Source organism: Argentina silus, assembly GCF_951799395.1.
Source record: "Argentina silus genome assembly, chromosome: 18".
Taxonomy (NCBI): Eukaryota; Metazoa; Chordata; class Actinopteri; order Argentiniformes; family Argentinidae; genus Argentina; species Argentina silus.
The window spans coordinates 8,319,736-8,343,061 of NC_139672.1; the positions used below are offsets into that span (position 1 = coordinate 8,319,736).

Sequence of the window (23,326 nt, forward strand, 5' to 3'; positions counted from 1 at the left end):
TTGGATATCTTATTGTACAGTTTGCTGTACAATGCTCTTTGTGTCCAATGGTAAATATTATGCAACATATTCTCAGTTCAAAATGACTTTGTTTCAAAATCACAAACAGACATTCATTCCAAACAATAATTCAAGGATGTGCCCTTGAATCAATGTACCGGTATTACACCACCCACTGACAAAGCCTATCTATAGGCCCTACAAATGGATATGGTTAAATAGATTTTAATCATATTGACCTCATATGTGAAGGCTACTACTCTAAGGGCTGGTGAAATATTTATCATTTTGATTCTGTATGATATAGATTGATTGTATTGATGTTTTTTTGACTGAGTGTTCTTACCACATGCACTTCACAAGATTTGTGTGCATGACACGCATACTAAAGATGTTAGTATTAGGCCTATAATGTGCTTTGTTGATATTCAAGAGCGACAGCTGTGAAGGGGGTTGGGGTGGATTGAAATGTGGCAGTGAGCAGATATTATGCAATAGTAAACCAGATTATAATACTTATTATAATACTAATGAACAAAAATGGTATTCAAGTGATTCAATCATGATTTAGTATGAATACTTCTTCTCAACATAGTAAATACACATATAATACATTTGCATTTCATATCAATCAATCTGCAAACACTTGAATTGACTAATGGTTTGTAAGAAAAAATCATGACTTAATGCAGTTTTATGACAATGCTGCGATTTTAATTACGATCAGCATTACGATAAAATCCAGGAGAGACGAGGCTACGACGTAACTATAAGGTCACCGCATCAAGTTGTCATTGGTCGAATCAAATCCTATGCAACCTTCAGGAGGATCGGACACCAATCAGGTGGATCGAAAGCGGTGCTTTCTCACCGTATAAAGTCTTTACTCCTCGATAGATTGGGAATTTCCTTTTCGTCACTTACGTTCACGGCCAGTGACAGCGTGAGTTACTCTATAACTCACTGGGGTGTGAAGAATTCAAACACTCGACTGGTAGTCAGCTGTTGGAGGAGGAGTAGGCACTAGCTCTCTTAGTGAGCGACACAAGCTGCTACCACACCTTTACTCATAACTTTTGGTTAGAGTATAATGTCTTTCATGATGATGAAGAAGAAGAAATTCAAATTTAAAGTGGATTTCGAATTGGAGGAACTGTCATCCGTTCCCTTTGTCAACGGAGTCTTGTTCTGCAAAGTACGGCTCCTAGACGGCGGGTTTACAGAGGAGTCCTCTCGGTAAGAAACTGCCGTGTCTATTTTAAGCCCATCCACAGAGGTCCGAGGACGGTGGCGAGCTGGCCAAAGATAGGCAATCAAAACTCTTGTGCTAAAATCCTAGGCAGTGTTTTGGGTGAAACTTTTGCTAGCTCCCCATTTCATCAGACCTGTCGACATAGCCCGGTTGTCTTGTAGGCTATATCTGATATTTACAACTGTGTCAGTCATTCTGGCACAGATCTGACTGCTGGTTGTGTCTGTTTACCACAGCTAATGATACTCGTATCGTTACATTTGATGGAGTTGTTATAAGATAGTTACCATGGTTTCGTCTGAGCTCTTGTTTTGACTGATGCTTCTGATGAGTTGTTTTCACTGACCCCCAACAAAACCAGTCACGTGGACCATGCATGCATGACATACCTACATTCGATGGCCAGGCATGTTTTAGGCTTTGCTTTCGAAAGGAAAGTCTAGCTAAAGACAGGCAGAACCATTCCTTACAATCCTGGCATGCCAAGTGCCAATAGTCTGTCACGATCAGACTATTGCCGTTGCCTGGATTGACCAGTCTTGATAACCACTATTAATAACCTAGCTATGTTGTTTATCTGGTGACTCGTCCTTTTAAATGTTGATCTGGGAGTTTTGGTTCATTGATCATCCCCTGTCCAAACCTATTGTCAAGGTGAATTTGGAAATCTGCAGAGTGTTCTCAACACACCGTAGAAACACCCAGTTTGACAGAAAATGACACACAGTTGAGAAAGAGACAATAGTTAGTGGAATCTCTTAAGCCAAAGTCCTCATCGGACCAGTTGCAATGACAAGCATCCCTTCCTCAATTCTGTGTCTCTGTTGAAAACCTCCCAAGGACCCAGAGCCGTTGAGATGGCTAGACAGATAAGGGCTGGTCTGAGATCAGTTTAAGATTGGCTTTGAGGTGAATCTATAACATTGACTTTGTCTCGATGTTAGCCATTCTCATTTCATGTTATCCATTCACGATTCATCTGTTGTCACAACCTCACAGACTGCATGACTTCCTCACAATCCAGGAGTTCTGTCCATTGGGACATGAGACCCAGTGCATTGTTTCCCTAGAGAAAGACAGTCAACAATTCCTCTTGGTATTTTAAGAGATGTGGTTTATGATAAACTGCATGAGGAGGACAGGGCCACTTACATGAGTCACTCAGGCTGGAAAAGTGGACACACACGCACACACACACACACACGCACACAGCCGTAGCACGTGCCAACTCCTAACCGTCCACATTCCCCTAGTGACTTTGCCATGGCAACTGCCTGCATTTTTTCCATTATATAAACATACCATAACTTTCCAACGCATTGCTTAGGTTATTTCTCTGTTTCTGTGGTGGACACGTCACTGTCTTTGCCTTACACAATGTATCATCTGCGAATAAGAATAGGTTTGGATTCCCCCCCCCCCCATGTTTTATCATTTCTATTTTAATTTCAGTTTCCTCTGTGAAGTACAGAAGGCCTATTGTGTCAGTATGGCTATAGAATAGCTACTTCCACACTCAACACAATGCTACAGCAATGCCTTGTCAACCATGGATAGAACAGACAACAGTTGAAGTAAGGATAACCGGTAGGCCCACATCCAGACTGCTTGGCAAGACAATGACAAGTTGGCTGAAGTTGAAGTTCCTCACTGGCAAAGTTTGTCTTTCAGGGCAGGGCAGCTTGAATGTGTAATGTGTCTCCCAAGTTTATTCGAGAAGATGTCACAGGATGTTTTTGACGGTGGTGAATCTCTTTAACATAAATTAGTTTCAGACAATGATTATACCAAGTAGGGATTAATGTGTCATGTATTTTGACATGAGTCATCTGCATTACAAAGATTGTCTAACGCAGGTGTGTGTGCGCGTGTGTGTGTGTGTGCGTGTGTGTGTGTGCGTGTGTGTGTGTGCGTGTGTGTGTGTGCGTGTGTGTGTCTCTCTCTCTCTCTCTCTCTCTCTCTCTCTCTCTCTCTCCCTCCCAGGGAGTCGGTGCAGGCTAACTGTGTACGCTGGAGGAAGAGGTTCTCCTTCCTTTGTAAAATGAGTGCCAATGCTGGGACAGGCGTGCTGGATCCCTGTGTGTGCAGAGTGTCCGTGCGCAAGGTACGAAACACACACGTCAACATACTTATGTCAACTTAACACAACAATAAGTCTATTGACTAAAGGCTATGTCAATCAACGTGGGCTATATTGACACATTTGTGTTCTGAGGTTGAAAACAATATATATACTATCTATATTCTAACCTTTTTTTTTTTTTTCTATCTCTTGAAGGAAATGAAAGGTGGAAAGACCTTTGCAAAGGTAACGTTTCACTCCTGAATCTGCAGTCGAGTGACACCCTCGACATTCTGACATTCACTTTCTAAGGACATAAATTCTAGAACATTGTTATCGTCACTGATATGACAGTACTCGGTCTGGCACCAAGGGCAGTGGCAGGCTGTGTTTGATATGTGAGTCATTCACTGCCTGTGAAAATCAGTTCCTCATTGTTCATAGAAGTGAGTGGATAAAGATAATAAGAGCTTAGTCGTTATTGCCCATTTCCGCCTTTGGTTACTGATTGATATGCAAAACATTACTCCCGTTGACTTGTTTTACCCTCTTGTTAAAGTATTACTATCACAAAGCAGGGCAGAAAACACCCTTGTATCCTATTTTCTTTCAAAGAAGGTCCTGTTATGTTGAAATGACAGTATAACTGCTCAAACTGGCCAACAAGGTCTAATGTATTTCTGTTCTCCTGGCTCTGTGTAGCTGGGCTTTGCCGACCTGAACCTGTCTGAGTTTGCTGGGTCGGGTAGCACCACACGGAGATGCCTCCTGGAAGGCTACGATACCAAAGCCAGACAGGACAACTCCATACTCAAGGTACAGCTAGTAGAGGGAGCTTTCCGGAACTTTCTCACGATTCCAGAATCTTCCTCGGGGGAGCTTTGGGGAGTGTCAATGGCGTTGGCCCGGATCTTGTTTTGTCTTATATGGCCAACTGGCATTGTCATGGGAGTAGGAGGAGGCAATACAGCACAAACAAGATCTGGGTTGACCAGGCTATCAGTTGCACTAGAGTCGGGCTCTGTCCCGCTTCTCTTGAACGGTTTCCTCTCCTCGTCTCCCCCCGGACCACTGATCTGAAAGTGCTGGATAGGTGACAGCAATATGGCGCCAATCCTGCTCATCTGCCTTCAGCTGTCCACCTCATTCCAGATAGGCTAAGTGGTCATGAGTAGAAGGGGGACCACAAGGGGAACCATGTGAGAATATTGGGACGTAGCCCGGCCATGGGCCATAGATTGTTGGGCCATGGTTGGTTGACACACTCCCCCACCCCTTAGTCACCGTATGTTTACCAGTGTGTATGTGTAAATAGCCTGTAACTAAGGGGGTAAAAACCAGTCAATACCGGATGAGGTAATGAAATCCAGACTCACTGCTCTGACACGTCAATGTTGACAGACATGTCTAAGCCTGCGACATAGGAGAAGAACTATGAGTGCCTGGCATATGGAAATGAGTATAGGATATGCCCCTAGGCCCAGATCCAGGATCAGCTTACCCTCCCCCAAATCCTCACCTTACCCATTAAGGGGGGAAAACACAAAACTGACCTGAGATCAGTGTTGAATGCCAACTGCATGCTACTTCCCCATAGAGACTGTAGTGTATAACACTGTGACTAGTGTTAGTGTTAACATCTGTCTTCTCTGTCACAGGTTATCATCACCACACAGCTCATGTCGGGGGACCCCTGCTTTAAAACGTAAGCACACCTTATTTCAGCACCATTTTGTCTTCATTCGGTTGTTTGTTCGTTCATGCGTTCATCTATTCATTTAGAAACGTTGGACCGAGGTCTGTGGCTGAACAGAGCAGAGCCACCTCTCAGGTTGTCTACACCTTTTTTTTTAAGGTTATTTTTTGTGTGGGGCAGTCCCATTTTTATTGGATTGAGATAGTGGAGAAAGACAGGAAGGTACGGAGGTATGTCAGCAGGGCATGTGTTAGAACCCTCTATTGCTGTTGTCACAGTATGGAAGTGAAGTCTGCACTTACATCAGACCACAGTCTGCTGCCTGTTCACCACCGGAAAGAGTCCTCCTCACATCCTGTCTCTCAGTCGACTGCAACTCTGCTACCTATCTGAGGTTGAATCGAAAGTCACAGTCACAAACAAACATGTAGACAAAAATGTTTGACAGATTTTGAGAAAAGTGTCGACTAAAGGTTTTAACTCACTAACTGCCAAAGAATTCCGGAACACTCACTCAGTGTTTGATATGGTATTTAGCTAGCAACAATACTTTGATTGACTACAAAATGAAACATTATAATTTATGCATTTTTGTTGAATAAAGTCACCCTTGGCACTCTAGAATGTTGACAATTTGGGCGACTTTTCTCACCCTCTGCACTAAATGAGTGAACCTGGTTTAGTTCTGATCGATTCCTCCTGAGCCCCAGACCTGATCTGGTCTGTCCTAATGTGTTTATATGGTCACAAATCACTTAAATTGGTACAGTAGAGCCTGACAGTTTTATTGATGGGTCTGTAAAGGAGAAATGATAAGAGAAGTTGCCTCTCTCGCTTGTCAGTAACAAGGGTCTGGCCCACCCACTGTGGAAGTAACGACCTCTGATAGCTTAGTTCAGCTTAGCCTTGGATTTCACCATTAGGAGCAAAACAAATCAAAGATGGTCTGGGAAAAGTTATGATGCACCCACACACTCCTGGCAAAGCTAGGGCCATGTGTATACAATCACGCCTTTTACCCTCTCACACGCTCTTTCCCTCTTCTGCGCCACACCCGTTACACACTACACACAATGTCTCTCTCTCTCTCTCTCTTTCTCTCTTTCTCCCAGAACGAACTCTTCTGTCACACCTTGACACACACACACACACACACACACACACACACACACACACACACTGTACACAGAAAAGCGTTGTACTGTGTCCACCAGGTACAGGGAGAGGTCACAGTGAAGGAGAGGGGAGGCAGTGGAGCCAGCAGTGTGAATGGCTGACCGTAACAAGTCAGTGTCCAGGAACAGAGAACAGAACGCTGAGTCACAGAGGAGACCGGGGGGGGGGGAGTTTGATGTTTTATGTTAGCACTGCATTATTGGGTTATTGGATATTACTTTATTATGTTGGAATGGAAGGAGGTGTCAGGGAGGAGGGGGAAAAAAGGAGTAGGAATTTAGAGTGTGTGTGTGTGGGGGGGTATTTTTTGCTCAGGCTTCTGACGTCACGATAGAGGGTCCTCGACAATCAGTGGGGGAGTGATAGAAGAGGAATGTCTTAAGTGCCGCCTCTTCAGCATCATGCTTCGTGCCCCCCCCTCCCCCCCCCCCCCCGTGTGTGTGTCTTTCTCTGTGTGAGCTGAGCTTTCCTACTACCACTGACGGTGACTCACAGTGTGCATTAGATGTAAAATACAGCTCTGTGGAAAGCCCAAGATTTACTCACTTAGAAGCAGGAGCCACTCCAAAGCTCCTCACTGTGTGTGTGTGTGTGTGTGTGTGTGTGTGTGTGTGTTGTTCCCTGTTCCTCTCTCTCACTTTCTCTCTCTCTTTCTCTCTCCCTCTCTCTGCTACCACATTCTACCCCTCCCCCCTCCCCCTCTCTTCCCTCAAAAAATATGAGGTTTCCTGTCTTTAGTGGTTGGGTTATTACAGATCAAACCTAAGTCTTAGTAAACCGGATGCTGCTTAACTGCTCTGATGACAGATTCCAGATCATCAAGTTCCGATAGTCCTCGGTAGAAGGACTTTGCACGCCCAGATAAGGATGTTTGAATAGGGGACTCCGATTGGCTTAGTTGTATTCATGATGTATTAAACATGTAATCAGTTCACCTATTGCACCTTATTGATAAACAAATGACAGGCGCTCCTTTAGTACTCAATGACCTCCTATGAAGCCATGTCTCTGAATGGTCTATGAATGGTTGGGGTTAGGGTTAGGGTTAGGTTTGGGGTTAGGGCAGACTCAGAGCACCACCAGACAGGGTAGGGTGCTGGCAACAGGTGTGGTTTTGTGGCTGGGCCCAGGCTGGAAGGCGGCTGAGTCAAGGGTTTACGGACTAGCAGGTGATGTAACAGGTGTGTCCGCAGAACACCTGCGGGCGTCAGCTGTGAGCGTGTGAGTTCTCACCCTCACAGCTGAAATGGCTTTGCTCTGTCAACGCCTCCGAGGGAAACCGCTACTTCCTCAACTGACCTCGTGATGATGCAACACTCGTGATGACTCTTAGACGGCAAATGACGTTGTATGGAATTGGATTGAAGTCATTGATGATGTCACTGATGATGTTCCCCTCCCCCCCAACAACCCCCCCCCCCTCCCCCTCTAGACCCCCGTCCACCGCCATGACCCTAGGCATCCAGCAGGCGGAGGCAGAGTGTCTCCATGAGGACAGGAAGGGAGGGGACACGCAGACACCTTCTCCCGCCCTCACAGGTATGGGAGATATGTCCTCTGGCCTCTCTCTTCACATTCAGTCAGCGAAGCTTTGTTCTGGAGTCCTATGGCTGTCGCATGATGGGTATTGATGTTTTCTGCCGTTCCCTCCTCCATTCACAGAGAGCCCAAGAAAGTGTGCGTCCGTCCCGGATGAGCTGGGAGCCTGTGGACACTCTCGAACCTCCAGCTATGCCAGCCAGCAATCCAAAGTCTCAGGTACTTACGACACACACACACACACACACACACACACACACACACACACTCTCTCTAGAGCATTCTACAAGAGGTTTTGACGACCCTCCATTTCTTAAGAGCATCTAAATGGAGTGTGTCTCTCTCTCTCTCTCTCAATATCTATATATATGTATATATGTGTATATATATATATATATATATATATATATATATATATATATATATATATATATATATATATATATATATATATAAATCTTTATGTCTTCTTTAGCAGTTAGTGAGTTCATGTGTTCGCCCACTCCCTTCTCATAGGCTACAGCACAGGTCACTCACGCTCCTCCAGCCTAACAGAGTTCACGCACAGACGCAACCTCTCAGGGGGCTCCGCCTCCACGGGCATCGCCAGCATTCCAGAACCCAGCGAGGAGCGCGGGGGGGGGAGGGAGGCCCGGTCTACGCCCCCCGCCGCTGTCACCTGCGCCTCCGTACCGGCGCGCCACCCCCAGACCCCGGCCAGGACCTCCGCCTCCTCAGAGAGACTCCACAGGTAACACACACATACACACACACACACATACACACACACTCTTACACACACATACACACACACACACACACACACATTCCCTAGAGTTGGCTTCATGCTATTTTGCATAACGTTTACAATAACATTTCAGACAGAAATATATAACGTATAGACAAGACGGTTTTAGCCAGAAGGCAGATGTTCACCTGCTGTCCCCCCGTCCTCGTCTCTCAGGCACCCCATGAAGCAGGACTCGGTGGAGTGTCAGCTGAAGAGAGTGGACGCCACGCGGGTCGACGCTGACGACATCGTGGAGAAGATCCTCCAGAGCCAGGACTTCAGCCACGGCCTGCTGGACTCCAGCGCAGAGGGTACGCTACGCTCAGGGAGGCACTAGGCTTTAGCTCAGCGGGTTAGTGGCATGGGGGTGGGGGCACCGTACTGTCAAGGTTTAGGGGTCTAGGGGCCTAGACTTCAGCTCAGGTGTCTAAAAACAGAGGTAGCAGCCGCAGTCAAACTCAAGCGAATGGGGGGGGGAGGGGGGGTTACAGCTGTTCCCATGGAGACGAGGAAGAAGAAAGTTCAGAGGAGATTTGAGAGAAGAGCGAGAGGGGGCAAAAGGAGAGGGAGAGTTCCGTTCTCTGAGAGAGGTGTTTAGCCTCACAGATGGGGGTCCCAGCAGGCCTTTTCAGCTGTGACAGGCGGAGCTGCAGTGTCTTTCTCACACACACACACACACTTCTCGGGAGGGAACAGGAGGAGGGAGGAGACAGTAGGATGGAGGGGACAGGAGGAGGAGGGAGGGGACAGGAGGAAGGAGGGGACAGGAGGAGACAGGAGAAAGGAGGAGACAGGTTAGGGTTGAGGTGTGCAACCAGTCAGTCGTGAAATATGAACAGAAATTATTGACCAGATATTTCTCAACCAATCTCACCATTTGTTTGAAGGTGATAACCAACCAGATATTCTAAGCCATGTGGACACGAGACTGGGAATATATAGCAGTCATGTCTAGACCATAATAATCATTTGGCCTATAAAGGTAGCTTCTTTTCTGCTCTCTCCCACAGAGAAGAAAGCTCTTGTCAATAGTCACGTATTTTTAGATTGCCTAGCAACCCACCATGAGCCATTTGTTGAAAATCATGACCTTGATGTTGATTGACACTGTATTTATTGTGTGTGTGTGTGTGTGTGTGTGTGTGTGTGTGTGTGTGTACCCCACAGAGGAGGGGCTCAGGCTGTTTGTCGGACCCGGTGGAAGCACGGCGCTGGGCAGCCAACATACCAGGTGGGTGTGTGTGATTATTACACAACCCGTCATGAGCTGAACAACCACACAACAGCAGGCATTTCCCAGCCAGTCAGTATTAAGTGATTACGTGTACTGATTAAGCTTGATTGAAATGGATTGTGGAATTGTAAACCTGTTACAGAGTCGAAAGACCAAACGTCTATGCGGAAAAATGAAAAGTATTTGTTGTGAAACGCTGTAGGTCTTTTTGAATGGCTCTCCAACTTATTTCAGCTTTCGGATGAATTTAGAATTTAGAGTTGTTAACCTAGATGATAGATGTGTTCACTTAAACCAGTTAAAGTGTGGAAATGCCGTAGAGTAATGGGTTTGTTGGGTTTGTGAACCCTTTGCTAGTCCAGCAGCCCTTTTGAGTTGATGGGTGTTAATGTTTTTTGCCTGTCATCAAACTGTTGAAACACGTGTCTGTGTGGTGTTCTCTTTCAGGGTTGGGGTTGGGACCTACGAGCAGGTGGTGATCAAGCGCTAGGCTCAGGGGGGTGGAGGACGGATGTCAGAGAAGGTGCCACAACACTCCGGGTCTGACAGGAGAGGGGGACAGGAGGGAGGCGAAGGGGAAGGGGGGGGGGGGCTGGAGGCACCAGCAGCAGTTGTCTCACCTCTCCCCAGAAGAAACATTTCTCCTAAGTGCAAATGGTGCAATCCCTGAGGAACTGAACCTGTGTGACACTGCTCCCCCTGGTGTTGATGGAGGGGACATCATAACAATTGTGTATATTTAGGTATAGTGACTTAGGTGTGCTGTTGCACTTCAGAGACGTGGAGCAGTCATGTTCTTTCCAACACAGATTGGAGAGTCACTCTGGTCTGCGGGCCTTGTGGTCGATGAAGGCTCCTTTGATGGAAGCAGTGCAATACTGCTCTCTTTCTCCCCCAAGGCCTTATCGTTGTTTCATGTTAGAAATCCCTTCCAAATGGGTCAAGGTTATTACTTTGGGAGGTATGGCTTGAGTTTCTATCTTTGTTTGTTGTTTCGTATGCTGCTGCTTAACATGTTCACTGTGTAAAATGAATGAGTGCTGTTAGAGACACACACACACACACACACACACATCATTAACACACGTCATTCACACACGTAATTGTGTCAACTGACAGAGGGAGTTCCTGAATATTGAGGTGATGAGCTGGTTTCATTTCCCTATTATGACCACAAAACTGACAAAGGGGGCAAAATATTGCACAGATGGCCTGGCCGCTTGGCTCACGGATGAAGTGACGAAGGAAGAGAAGAGAAAGCGAGGGAGGAACGGAGGGAAGCGTGGCAACATCAGAGAGAGGTGAAGGTGTCCTTGCAGCCAAAGATTAGCCACACGCTGCTACAGTTCTGCAGCTGTACTGTAAGAAGAGTCTGGAGTTTTAGGTTTCAAATCCTCAGCAGAAAATTAATTACAGCTTCACCACGTGTGAACACAAAACTGTCAACAGGCCTGCTCATGCTGGCAGGCTCGCTAGAAAGTTGTACTTTCAATGCATATATGTCTGATGAAGCATGGACCAGATATCAGATTAGTTTATTTTTTTCAGGAAGCTTATTTTGGTACTGTAATAGGTAGACAGAGCTTATGTGGGATTTGGGTTGAATCAGAGACATGTGATATTGTTGAGTTGAGAATATAGTGAGGCAAGGACAGGTTAGTTTCAGGAGATCTGGTACGTTAACCACTGGAAATGCCATATAATGTCTGCAAAGCCAAACATGATCATATCTATTATTATATATTGTTGAGTGTATTGCCGATATATGTTTGGAGAATGTGTTATTCGTGATGCAGTGTAATGCAAGTATTGCCACTTTCAACCACATTGATAGCATACCAATACCAGTCTGTAGTTATTGTGTTTTGAATAGGTCTGTGGGTTTGACAGAAAGAGAAAGAAATGACAGTATTTCCTTGTATTTACCTCAAACCTGGAAGATCAAAATAATGACTTGCACAATGACTTTGCCAGTTATGATTATTATTAAGTAATACCTTGTGACTTTGCCAGTTAGTTGGTGGTTATATGATGTTATCAGTTATGGTTCCTCAAACATGATGCCAAATGTTTCATTAGTTTCTTGTTGGTGAAGGGAAGTGAAGAAATTGAAGTGGCTTTACTGCGTCTTGCAGATGATCCCTTTATTTTTTGTGCTATATGGGCCACCGTTGTGTAGCTCCTGTTGGTATTTTACATATTGTAACAGGCACATACTGTATGATTATTGTTTTGACAATTTCTCTGTAGAGTGATGAAAGTGCCTGACCCATATAGTAGTGTTCAATGTTTGTTATTTCAATACTCCTTGTCTATATCCCATATCACAAACACACATGATGTGTTGTTCTGTCAAATAAAAAAGATTCCATTTATTTACGAAACAACGATGCTCTCGCAAAAACGTCTCCTCTTTCCCTTCTCATCCGTTGTACTGTATTTGTCCTTCCTGTTACTGACAGAAACAAGACCCAAATGCATGATGTATGGCGACAAAAAGTTATTATAGTTACGTTATTCATTCCCAAGGGGAAATTGAATAGCCTAAATGCTTCAAAATGCTGAGTTGATATTAAAACAGTGCATTCAGCCTGGCTCCTAAATCCGTTACATAACTGCTGCTATCTATTAGCAGCACCCTGCAGAGGGTCGTATGGGGGCTGAGAAAGCCCTCAGGGCTGTTTGTCACCGGCTGTCCTGGCCAGCCCTGCCCTATGCACAGCATAGTGGGATGGTTCACTACTCTACTACTCTATCGGATGGCTTGCTGCCTCTGGCTGTACTTACTATCACTGGCAGGCAATGTTCCTGGCAATCCAGCTTCATCTGCTGAGCTGATGCAATATATCTGGAATTGGATACTGAGCCAAAGGTGTCTGGTGCAAAAAACCCATATCTGTTTTGAGAGATAGCGGCCTAATGGATATACTGGAGTGGTATAATTGTTTGACTGACTGTTTATGTGAACAAATGGAGACAGATGACAGGGAGGGAATTTGTTTGTTGTTGTTATTTGTTTGGTTTTACAGAAAAGCATATATGCCAAAGCTTGACCGGTTAGGTAGCGCATGCCACACTCTAAACAACACATGTACACCTTTTATCTGGAACTGCAAATTCATAAAATTGTCTATTTTTCATAAAATGTTGCAATAACATGACGGTGAACCATAAACACCTTGTTATAACAAAGGTATTCACCGGTATCATATAAAAACCTCTTTCGTGTACAAAAAAATAAAACATTTGTCGAAGTAAATGAATCCTTTATCCATCAGTCATCATAAGATAAAGTAATCAATGCTCGCACCATGGACCATGGGCCACTGTATCATAAGCATCTCACTTGATCCCCATCCAACCGTGCCTCTGTCGTCATCCTGGACTTCGGTACCCAACCCATACTCTAATCTGATTGGACAAGCAAGAGTTCCTTGCCTTTTCCGGTCTATTCCCGGCAGTTACGCATGCCATCTTGTCCCCCCTTGTTGTATCTGGAGAGACGCAAGACAGTCTGATCAAAAGAAGCGGATCACAAATCCACTGTATCGACAGGTATTCCGCCGTGACGGTTGAAGGTTTCCAATCGAATTTCAATGGCGTTATAAGTCCGAACGATCGCTTGTTGTAAAGTAGCTAGCGTTAGCGGTTAGCCGCTAATTCCCCGTAGCAGTCGACGGCGTGGGATCCACCGTCGAATCATGTCCAACAACAATGTCGCCGGGAATCAGCAACAAGCACAGGCCGTTAGCAAGCCGAACGCGGGGAAACATGGAAATAATTTGCCTCTGTGGGGCAACGAAAAGACTATGAACTTGAACCCTATGATTCTCACGAACGTGCTGTCGTCTCCGTATTTCAAAGTCCAGCTGTATGAATTAAAAACGTACCATGAGGTCGTGGACGAAATCTATTTCAAGGTAACGGGCTCTTTAGCATCTTTAGCTTTAGCCACCTGCTAGTTAGCCATCTTTGAAACCTTTCGGTCCTCATCTTTACATGAATGAATGTGTTCACTTAGTGACAGATAACGGTAAAGGTACTAGCGTTTTGCTCACTTCTCGACTCACTAAACTGTTTCGTTAATGGCCTGCTTTGTTTAGTCTAGCTAGCTCCTGTGAGCTAGGCTAGCCAGCTAGTTAGCTACTATGCTGTTATGTAAGGTGTTTTTAGTCGAACGCTGCTCATGCGTAGCTTGCTAGCTACCTAGCTAGCCACAGCGCGGTAAGAACTCGTAGCCTGAAATCCCGCCATATAATAATGTTAAATTATGGATAGCAAGTTATAGATATAGCTACATAGCTTTGTGTGATCGGTGTGCCTATTGACTTCCCTTTGCTTGGGAACACATACTGCGTTTGTTATTCGATTTAAGAGCGTTATTATGGCTTTGTTGTCTTCATTCAAATGGAGGGTCTAGGTCTCGGCGATCAACGTATCGCTTGCGTCCCCAGCCATTTGATATGTTCCGTTTCCTCAACAGGTGACTCATGTAGAGCCTTGGGAGAAAGGCAGCAGGAAGACTGCGGGACAGACTGGAATGTGCGGAGGGGTAAGTTAGAAGTACGTGCCTTTTGCCTTCCCCTCTTAAATATCTCCCAGAGGACATGAATGTCTAGGAATATCTGTCTGGTAGCACCGGCCGGAGATGTCAGTAGAACGTATGTATGTTGCATCATCAACCAGAGAAACACTGTACATGTCAATGAAGTCTGGAATTGTATCCCAAATGGTCAGATCGAGTTAGAAGACCCTTAAATCACATCACACCGCTTACCTCAACTGTTAGGAAATGCCTGTGAAATGGAAAGATAATTATCCTCCCGTGATACAGGTTATTACACAGTGCTGGATGACAGGCTAGGAGAAGTGGACAGTAAAATCACACTTATGGTCTATGTTCATCTCTGTCCCTTCCCTCCCGCAGGTGCGTGGTGTCGGGACTGGCGGTATCGTGTCGACCGCCTTCTGCTTGCTGTATAAACTGTTTACCCTCAAGCTGACCCGCAAACAGGTGATGGGTCTGATCACTCACTCAGACTCGCCCTACATCAGAGCCCTTGGCTTCATGTACATACGGTACGGGACTTCATTATCTGTTCGCCGTGTCTGTCTTTTTTTTCCTTCATTTTATTTTGCTCAGTAACCCGAGGACCTGAAAATGCTTTGCGTCAGCACGTCAGTGGCCGTTTTCCAGTCGTAATATTACGTAATTGTGTTTGTTATGGGTTTGTTGAAGCACATCCACTGTAATCCAGTGGATGTGTTGTTTTCGTTATTCAATAGTAGACGCATTCATAAAAAAAACGTGTTTGAAAACGACCTCTGAGTCAAGATATCTCTCTCTCGGTCCTGATGCTCCAAATTGCCCATTTGATTCAATTCCTACAACTCCCACGATTCCCCTCTCCCTCCCCCGCGAGGTCCTTCTGTTGGAACAGCACCAGAGCTATTGTGTGCAGCAGGGTCGGAGTGTCTGTGAATATCCGTGTGATTTGTTCTCGGGAGGCTGTTAAAAGACATGAACGTGGTTTATTGAGATGCTCATTGCGTCATCGGTTGTGTTTGTGTCTCCAGATACACTCAGCCGCCCCCGGACCTGGTGGACTGGTATGATGGGTTCCTGGATGATGAGGAGGTATGTCGACACGGGTAATGCTTTCCTGTTTCTCTTTCCTCTCAGTAACAACAACAACAACAGTAGTAGTCGCATGACACCTGTCGAACCAAAAAAAACTGTCTCCGTTCTCTTCCTTGTTGTGATGCTCATAGCTGATTTTTCACCTTTGCCTTCATTTGGCTTAATTGTGCCCCAGTCTCCCCCCTCCCCCCTCCCCACCACCACCACCACCCCTCCAAAGTTGAGTAGCTAGGTCACTCACTCACTGCTGTGCTGCTGGTTTTTGTCAGGGTAAGTATATTTGACGTAGAGATGAACCATTTTAGACCAATATACTGTTAACTCAAGGCATGCCCTGTGTCTTTGCCCAGATGTAATCAGGACTTGTTGCACAAAACCAAAGTTGTTTAAAAAAAAAAAAAAAAAAAAAAATATTTTACATGATAGTGATGCCACTGCAATTTATAGCAGGGTTCCTTCTCCCAGACCACTAAGATATTTGTGTTTAAATGACCATATTCAGACTAAATTAGTTAATTAACTTGCTTACATATTTACTCCTACCATTGTCTCTGTTTTTAACACACACACACACACACACACACACATAGATAACAGACACAAGCTTATTTTGAACTTTGGAGAGAACCCTGTTACAGATTGTCTTCTCTGTGCATTCAACCCCTGCACAACCCCCCCGATTGGCTGACTCGTATTTGGCTGACTGTGCAACCAGGCCTACATTCATGTTCTGATGCAATATTTTAACCCATCCTCTGACCTCCCACCCAACTGGCTAATTCCCATGTTCTCTTCTTTAGATGCCCCTTGCGCAGCAGGTGAATTGGAAATTGTATCTCAGCACTGTTGGGTTGCGTGTGTGAGTGCAAAGCGGCTGTTCTCTCTACCCATTTAGACCTGGTCTCTGTGTAGCTGGTGTCCACATTACCTACCTACCTACCTACCTACCCTCCTCCACTCTGTGCTTACACTGTGGGCCAGGTTCCCTTGACTGGCCAGAACGAGTCATGCACAGCTATTCTTGATTACCGTTACCGTTATGCATCTCAATAGTCTTCATTGGCCGCCCTCCCCTCCCCTCCCCTCTCCGCATGTCTTCTCCATCACTGATCTCAAATCACTGGATAGGTGAAAAACAATTTGGAATATGCCTCATGGCTTAACCGTGCTTCACCTGGCCAGTTGTTTAATGTCTGTGCCGATGGAGGGGGGGGGGGGGAGACGAGAGAAGAAGCCACTTTAGACTATTAATATGCACACACGTGTTTGACGTGTCACTGTCGAGGGGAGCTCCCAGTGTGAGTACAGACTCTTGAGGACAGCCAGTCAGGTTAGATGAGCCAAACGATTTTTCCATTTCCATACTTTTATTTCTTACAGTTAGCACCAAGGCACTAGGCTGACCTTTATAAACCAAGCACATTTGAAGGATTTGATATTAAGCAGGATGAAAACAGAGGTGAAGGTTCAGTACTTGGTCATCACAAATTATATTTGATTTCTAATTGAGTCATGGAGGCAAGCACTGAAACAAGGGCCATAGGGAGTTGTGCTGAAATACTGAAAACAATGAATACATTGCCTGTTTGAGTTTGCCTCCGTCTGAATGTGTTAATAAAGCTTCGAATGCCCCCCCCCCCCCGCCCCCCCTCCCTCTGTTCCCAGGAGCTGGACGTGAAAGCCGGAGGAGGCTGTGTCATGACCATCGGAGAGATGCTCCGCTCCTACCTTACCAAGCTGGAGTGGTTTTCCACGCTATTCCCGCGCATCCCCGTGCCCGTGCAGAAGATGATCGACACACACATGAAGGCCCGCCCCCGGAAGGTTCCCCTGAAGGAGGAGACTGGGGAGGAAGAGGCGGGGCAGGAGGATGCGTCTGGGAGGCCAGCGGATCAAAAACGACACTCCAGGTGAGAAATCAGGAAGGAACTTGGGAACACTGACAATCCACACAAGTCATCTGTCTCGTGTTCCTGGTTTTCTCCGGTCTTTTGATATGATACTGTATGCATCTGGACAGTCGGGTACAGTTATTTTTTTTATCTGAATGTGGCCCATGTTAAGTGAAGGTTTGACCCCCCTCCCTTACAGGAGCCCCAGACGTTCCCCGAGCCCCAGGAGATCCCCCAACAAACGCTCCAGGAGCGGGAGCCACCACCGGGAACGCGACCGCCGCGGTCAGAGCTTCGATAACGAGCTGGAGAGGGAGCGTGACCGCCAGAGGAAGGAGAAAGAGGGTAGGCCAGACCGCGACAGAGGAGACAGGGACAGAGAGAGGGAGAGAGGCGACCGGGGGGAGAAGGAGAGGGACAGGGGGGGCGGAGACAGGGAGAGACGGAGGTCCCGGAGCGCCGACAGGCCCCTGGAGCGCCGGGAACGCAGCAGGGAACGCCGGGGCGAGCGCAAAGACAGGGAGAAGGGGAGGGAGAAGGAGAGGGACGGCGGGGAGAACGACAGGAAGGTGAGGAAGGACAGGGAGCACCACAAAGACAGGGCCGGAGACAAGGAGAAGGAGAGGTCCAAGGATAAGAGGAGCAAGGGAGAGAGCGACCAGAAGAAGAACAAGGAAGCGAGGGAGGAGAAGGGGTGGCACAGGGAGGAGAGGAAGGCCAAACGCTCCAGCCGGAGCAAGAGCAAGGAGAAGAGACACAAAGCGGAAAGGTCGAGCAAGAAGAGGTCCCGCAGCAAGAGCAAAGGCAAGGCCGAGCCGGGGGAGGAGAAGGGCAGGAAGGAGAAAGAGAGGGAACGGGAGAAAGACGGAGAGCAGCGCTCGCACAAACGCAGCCGCAGTGCAGAGCGGGGCCACCGGGGGCGGGAGCCCAGCAACGAGAAAGACCACGGTAAACACGGAGACCGCCGGCGAAGCCAGAGCACGGAGAGAGGAGAGAGAACGGCGCTGAGCATCAGGGCAGAGTCCCCCTAGCGAAGTTTCACCCCCCCTCCCCTCCCCTGTCTTCCACTCCGGTGTTCCTCTCCTCCTTTTTTTTTTCTTTTTTTTTTTCTTTTTTACTTGATCGTCTAGTCCGTCACTTGTGTTAAAACAAGAAAAAAAAAAAAAAAACAGCACGACAAACACCAGGACATGTCCACTTTGGCCAACGTAATGTTGCTTTATGTAGATCTCTCTCTCTCTCTCTCTCTTTCTGCCTTTCTCATCATCCCTTTCTAGACCATTGTTACTCTTCACTTGAGACCGTTGAATTGAGAAAAGAAAAAAAAAAAGGCATTTTAATTTTTTTTTATGGTTATCTTCGTTTTTTTTTTCTCTCTCTCTGGAAAGCTCAAAAATTGATTTGTACATAAACGGGTCTGAGAATGTTTTAATCCTCCAGAGCAGCCTGATGAAGGTGACTTTGTACCACACACTGAGCCCTGCTGACATTGTGCTGTGTTTGGGTAATTGCTCTGTTGCATTTTGTTTTCTAATAAAAAAATACTTTTACGAGAGGAGACTGTTGTCATTGCGTTGTTTTGTGGAGAATAGCTAAACAGACAGGCCCAAGTTGATAGTGGTGAGGACATAAGTCCAGATCACAAGGCCCATACAGCTCTCATACACTTATGATTACAGAGAGCATAATGTGGGTTTTGAGAACACTTAATATCTACTAGTAGGAATGATCTCAGTCAGATTCTCTACCCCTCACCCAATTGTAGACTTACCCTCATTTAAAGGTATAATTCACTATTTTACAACTTATAGTCAGGTGGTTCCCTGCCATTAAAGTAGTCTATTGGCCAGGAGAAGCCAGTCCATTGTTCAGAGTTGTTTAAATAGCCTTGATGGACCGATCTTTTTCTTTAGGATGCTTTCAAGGTAAGGACCTATATGACTAAGAAATAGTGAACTATATCTTTAATTGCATTAAATTGATTGGAAAGTTTTCAAGTCTATACCTTTTGAATCCACGAGGGGGAGTGTACACTTGTGGTGGAGAAGGGAACACTTCTTGGAGAATTTAAACGCAACCCTTGATTTGCCTTGATACGAGTACATTTCTGTTGGCTATTGAAAGTAATGAGAGACATTTCAGTAGATTTATGATCAGTTTTATTTATATTTTTCTTGTTAAATAAAATGTCAATATAATGGCACATAGCACATTACACATTATCTGTAGAATAGTCACAACAGAAAACAACAGGATATATTACTAATTTCAGATAAAACTACTTTCTCATATACAGAAGTGATTACAGTAAAAAAGAAAAAAGTATAAAACACAAGTCACTGAAAAGAACTTGTGGAAATATTGACATTGATGAGACGCACATAAACATGTTTTTAGCTTTTCTTTCACCCATGTCAAAGATGATGAGCTAAGATATACTTCATAGGTAGTTAGTTTTTCACAAGTGGGAAAAAACGAAACAATCATCTACGTGATACACAGATGAAGGAACTGTTAATGGTCACACATCCTGACCCTCAGCCATGACAGTGTACACAAAAATACCCCTAACCTCAGAAAAGATTCTCACATTTAAAAAAAAGAGAAGGTTTTGGTCTTCTATAGCATTCAGTTGTGTCCTCAGTGGCTATACATATACCAACAACCCTAATAACCCACTGCTCCCTGATACAACCTTCACACCAGAGTCATAACTTTATAGAATACAGTAAACAGACATTTATGCATGGTTCAAGACTGACCACTGACCCCAATGCGGGTCCTTGTGTTGGTCTCAAACCAGGCTATATCATTCTAATGTGTTGCCATGTTGGCACAAGAACATTCACATTCTACAATCACATTCTAGTTGTGGAATCCCCATTGGAATGGGGCTCCTCCTCCTCCTCAGTTCAGACTCCCTTCACAACTTGACTCCACACACAAGCTCTGAGTAAGGCCCAGTGCTGGCCTCACTGCTGGAGTTCTTGGCAGCCACTAAGACACAGTAGGTGGTGCCTGGTTTGAGGTTTTTGAGGATGGCGCTCTCCCCTTTCACCGTCACCTCGAACTCAGGTACCTGGTTCATGCTGGGCCGAGGCGTAGCCTGCTCCTGCTCCCGGACCACCAGGGTGTAGGACTCCGCTCCCGCTACGGGAGACCACTCTACCACGACGAAGTCTGATGAGTCTACAGTGACAGAGAGGACTTCTGGGACGGGCAGACCACCTGGGGGAAGACAGGAGAGCGGGTTAGGGACGAGTGAATGACTGAAACCCTTTGATGGTTTAGAAATACTCATACAGCCGTATTATTGATAGTTCTCTAGTGTCATCTCAGTGTAGCGTTGAGAGAATGAATATGAATCCCATATCCTGAATATGATCTATGAATCGTACAATAACTAATGACTAGGTACTCACCACTCTCTAATGTACTCTCCTCTTCACTGACATCTCTCCTTCTCCTCTGTTGCGGCAATGCTGTCAAGAAGAAAGATACCGATAAAGTTGAGCAATACAAAAAACAGAGCAATACGTTTACTAATGTTCATCGTTTTAACGTCAATGTTCCTTTGTGACTTAAGAGTATGTCTTTCAAACACGAGGCATCCATTAGCACGCCTAAGGATACATGTTCAATCTGGTCACTTGTTTCCCACAGGACTCAACTCCCGCTCCTCTCCCGTCCCTACCTGCGATGTTACGACTGGGGTCGCTCTCCCCGGCCGCGTTGCTGGCGGTGACCTCCAGGTCGTTTACGTCGAGGCCCGTCAGGGGGCAGGAGAGCTGCACCGTGCTGCACACCTGGGTCCTCACCACGCCGCTGATGTCATACACCGTGTACATGGTGGCGTACAAAGACGCATTCCACGAAATGGTGGCGGAGGAGTTGGTGCCGCTGTAGGTTACCGCTAGAGGAGGGCACGGAGCTGAGAGGGGGAGGGGAGATCGAGAGAATGTTCTAGTTACGTCGAGTTTTGGTTATGTTGTGACACAACTTGATTGGCCCTCATTGATTTCGATGGATCTGACTGGTAAATAGCTCCACCTAACCCACCCTTAGGTTAGGAGTTGAATCCTATTGCTCACCTATTTAAGACTTAACTATCAAAAAGTGTCAAGAAGGGTCTAGAGGTTGACTTATAGACATACCTGTAGTTCCAGTGATGGCCTCAGAGGGGGCGCTGGTGCCTGCAGAGTTCCTGCTCCTCACTGTGGCGTTGTAGGGAGAGCCGCAGGGGAGGGGCATCTCGAAGAACTCGGAGTCGGTCCAATAGGAGGCCAGCTCGAAGAGGGCGTGGCTGTCTCCCAGGATGCTCCCGGTCACCTCCAGCAGGTATTGGACATCGGGGCAGGCCACCGGTGACCAGGTATAACGCAACACCTGAACCTCATTCTCCATGGGCATCGTCTTCACATCCACGGTCTCTGGAGGACAGGGAGCTGGGGGAGGGGGGCATTCCATACTGTCAGAGAGGCATTCTAAGGTGCAAAGTGGTATTATAGTGAATTAGGTGATACATTGATAGTGTGTGAAAATATTGGGTTCTATGATGTTGGATTGTGTGTTTGTGTTTTTTTTCCCCGTTTTTTTTTGATGTACTGTATTCAGTTTGCAAAATGTGTCATCTTGGAGTTCTGGTATATAACCAAGGCCACTGTATCCTTAAGTATGCAGCATGTATGCCCACTTCATAATATTGAAAGTCATCTGGGAGCATCCGTGTGGGAGTGTTAATCTCCTCTTTACATTATACCTGCATTATTGTCTCTTTTTATTTTAGTTTTTACCCAGCCTCTAACACACACACATGAACACTGTGAGCCACCGTACCTGCTCCGGCCAGCTGCGTCTCGGTGAAGGAGCTGTTGCACGTCCCGTCTGAGGCCAGGACAGAGAAGTTGTACAGCGCTCCACACTCCAGACCCTGGATGGTACAGGTGGAGTCTGGGCTCTCACAGTACAGCATGGTACCATTCTCAGTCTGGGCGCAGCCAAAGTAGCCCACGGCGCCCCCTCTGGCTGACCACGACAGCACGGCAGAGTGGTTGGCACAATGGAGGGAGACGGAGAGGCCGTCCGGCTGGCAGGGCGCTGGAGGAGAGTGGGGGCGATGGGGGGGAGGGGAGGGGAGGGGAGGGGGGGGTTAATGGTGAAGGTATCAGAGTTGAAAGCAGGGTTTTGAATGGAATGCTTGTTGCATTCCTTATTGTTGTTGGATACTTTGTGGTATAAAGTGTGTCTTGTACATGCTGTGTTGTGTATTTCGAATGTTCAGATAGGAGAATAGTTTTGTGAGGTTTCATGAGTATGAAACACTCCTTCAATATGTATGTGTGTGTGTGTGTGTGTGTGTGCGTGCGTGAGTGTGCGTGCGTGTGTCAGTTTTGTGTGTGATTATGAAACACTCATTTAATTGTGTGTGTGTGTGTGTGTGTGTGTGTCCATCCGTCCTGTTAGTGACCCCTTACCTGTGGTGAAGGTGACATTCTCACTGGCCATGCTGGAGCAGTTCTGGTGACCGGCGGTCACAGAGACTGCGTACTCCTGACCGCACTGCAGCTCCGACAGGCTGCAGTTACTGGCAGTCGTGTTGCAGGACCGTACGTATCCATCTTCTGCGGTCGCAGTCATGAGGTAGGTCTCGGCCACGGGAGACGGGCTCCAGGACACGAGCGCTCCGTGGGTCTCGCAGGAGGAGACGATGACCACATCCTGGGGAGGGCAGGGCTCTGAGAAGTGGAGAGAGAGAGAGAGAGAGGGGGGGGGGGGGGGGGGGTTGAGGGCAGAGGGTAAAACGGTCTAATAGAGGTGCAACAGAGGTCTGATAGAGGTCTGATAGAGGTCTGATAGAGGTCTAATAGAGGTCTGATAGAGGTCTGATACAGGTCTGATAGAGGTCTGATACAGGTCTAACAGAGGTCTGATACAGGTCTAACAGAGGTCTGATAGAGGTCTGATAGAGGTCTGATACAGGTCTAACAGAGGTCTAACAGAGGTCTGATACAGGTCTAACAGAGGTCTGATAGAGGTCTGATCGA

At 46.4% G+C, this 23,326-nt stretch overlaps 2 protein-coding genes across 3 annotated transcripts; both read left to right on the top strand.

Moving 5' to 3' along the window:
• The first annotated feature begins 1,008 nt into the window (after nt 1-1,008).
• Nucleotides 1,009-12,130, top strand: LOC310818734 (EEIG family member 2-like). The gene is made up of 11 exons (XM_083689760.1): nt 1,009-1,236; nt 3,236-3,356; nt 3,531-3,560; nt 4,017-4,130; nt 4,973-5,019; nt 7,619-7,725; nt 7,849-7,944; nt 8,242-8,476; nt 8,690-8,826; nt 9,683-9,746; nt 10,197-12,130. Exons 1-11 carry the CDS (start codon nt 1,091-1,093, stop codon nt 10,237-10,239), a joined length of 1,140 nt encoding a protein of 379 aa, XP_083545886.1. The 5' UTR covers nt 1,009-1,090; the 3' UTR covers nt 10,240-12,130.
• Nucleotides 12,131-13,232: 1,102 nt separating this feature from the next.
• Nucleotides 13,233-18,840, top strand: prpf38b (pre-mRNA processing factor 38B). 2 transcript variants are annotated; one of them, XM_083690371.1, is made up of 6 exons: nt 13,233-13,669; nt 14,233-14,301; nt 14,677-14,828; nt 15,327-15,387; nt 17,056-17,300; nt 17,482-18,840. In XM_083690371.1, the coding sequence occupies exons 1-6, from the start codon at nt 13,451-13,453 to the stop codon at nt 18,311-18,313; spliced, it is 1,578 nt and encodes a 525-aa protein (XP_083546497.1). In that variant the 5' UTR covers nt 13,233-13,450; the 3' UTR covers nt 18,314-18,840. The 2 variants fall into 2 exon arrangements, with proteins under 2 accessions (XP_083546497.1, XP_083546498.1); XM_083690372.1 differs by having other exon boundaries at nt 13,614-13,669; nt 14,233-14,312.
• Nucleotides 18,841-23,326: the final 4,486 nt, after the last annotated feature.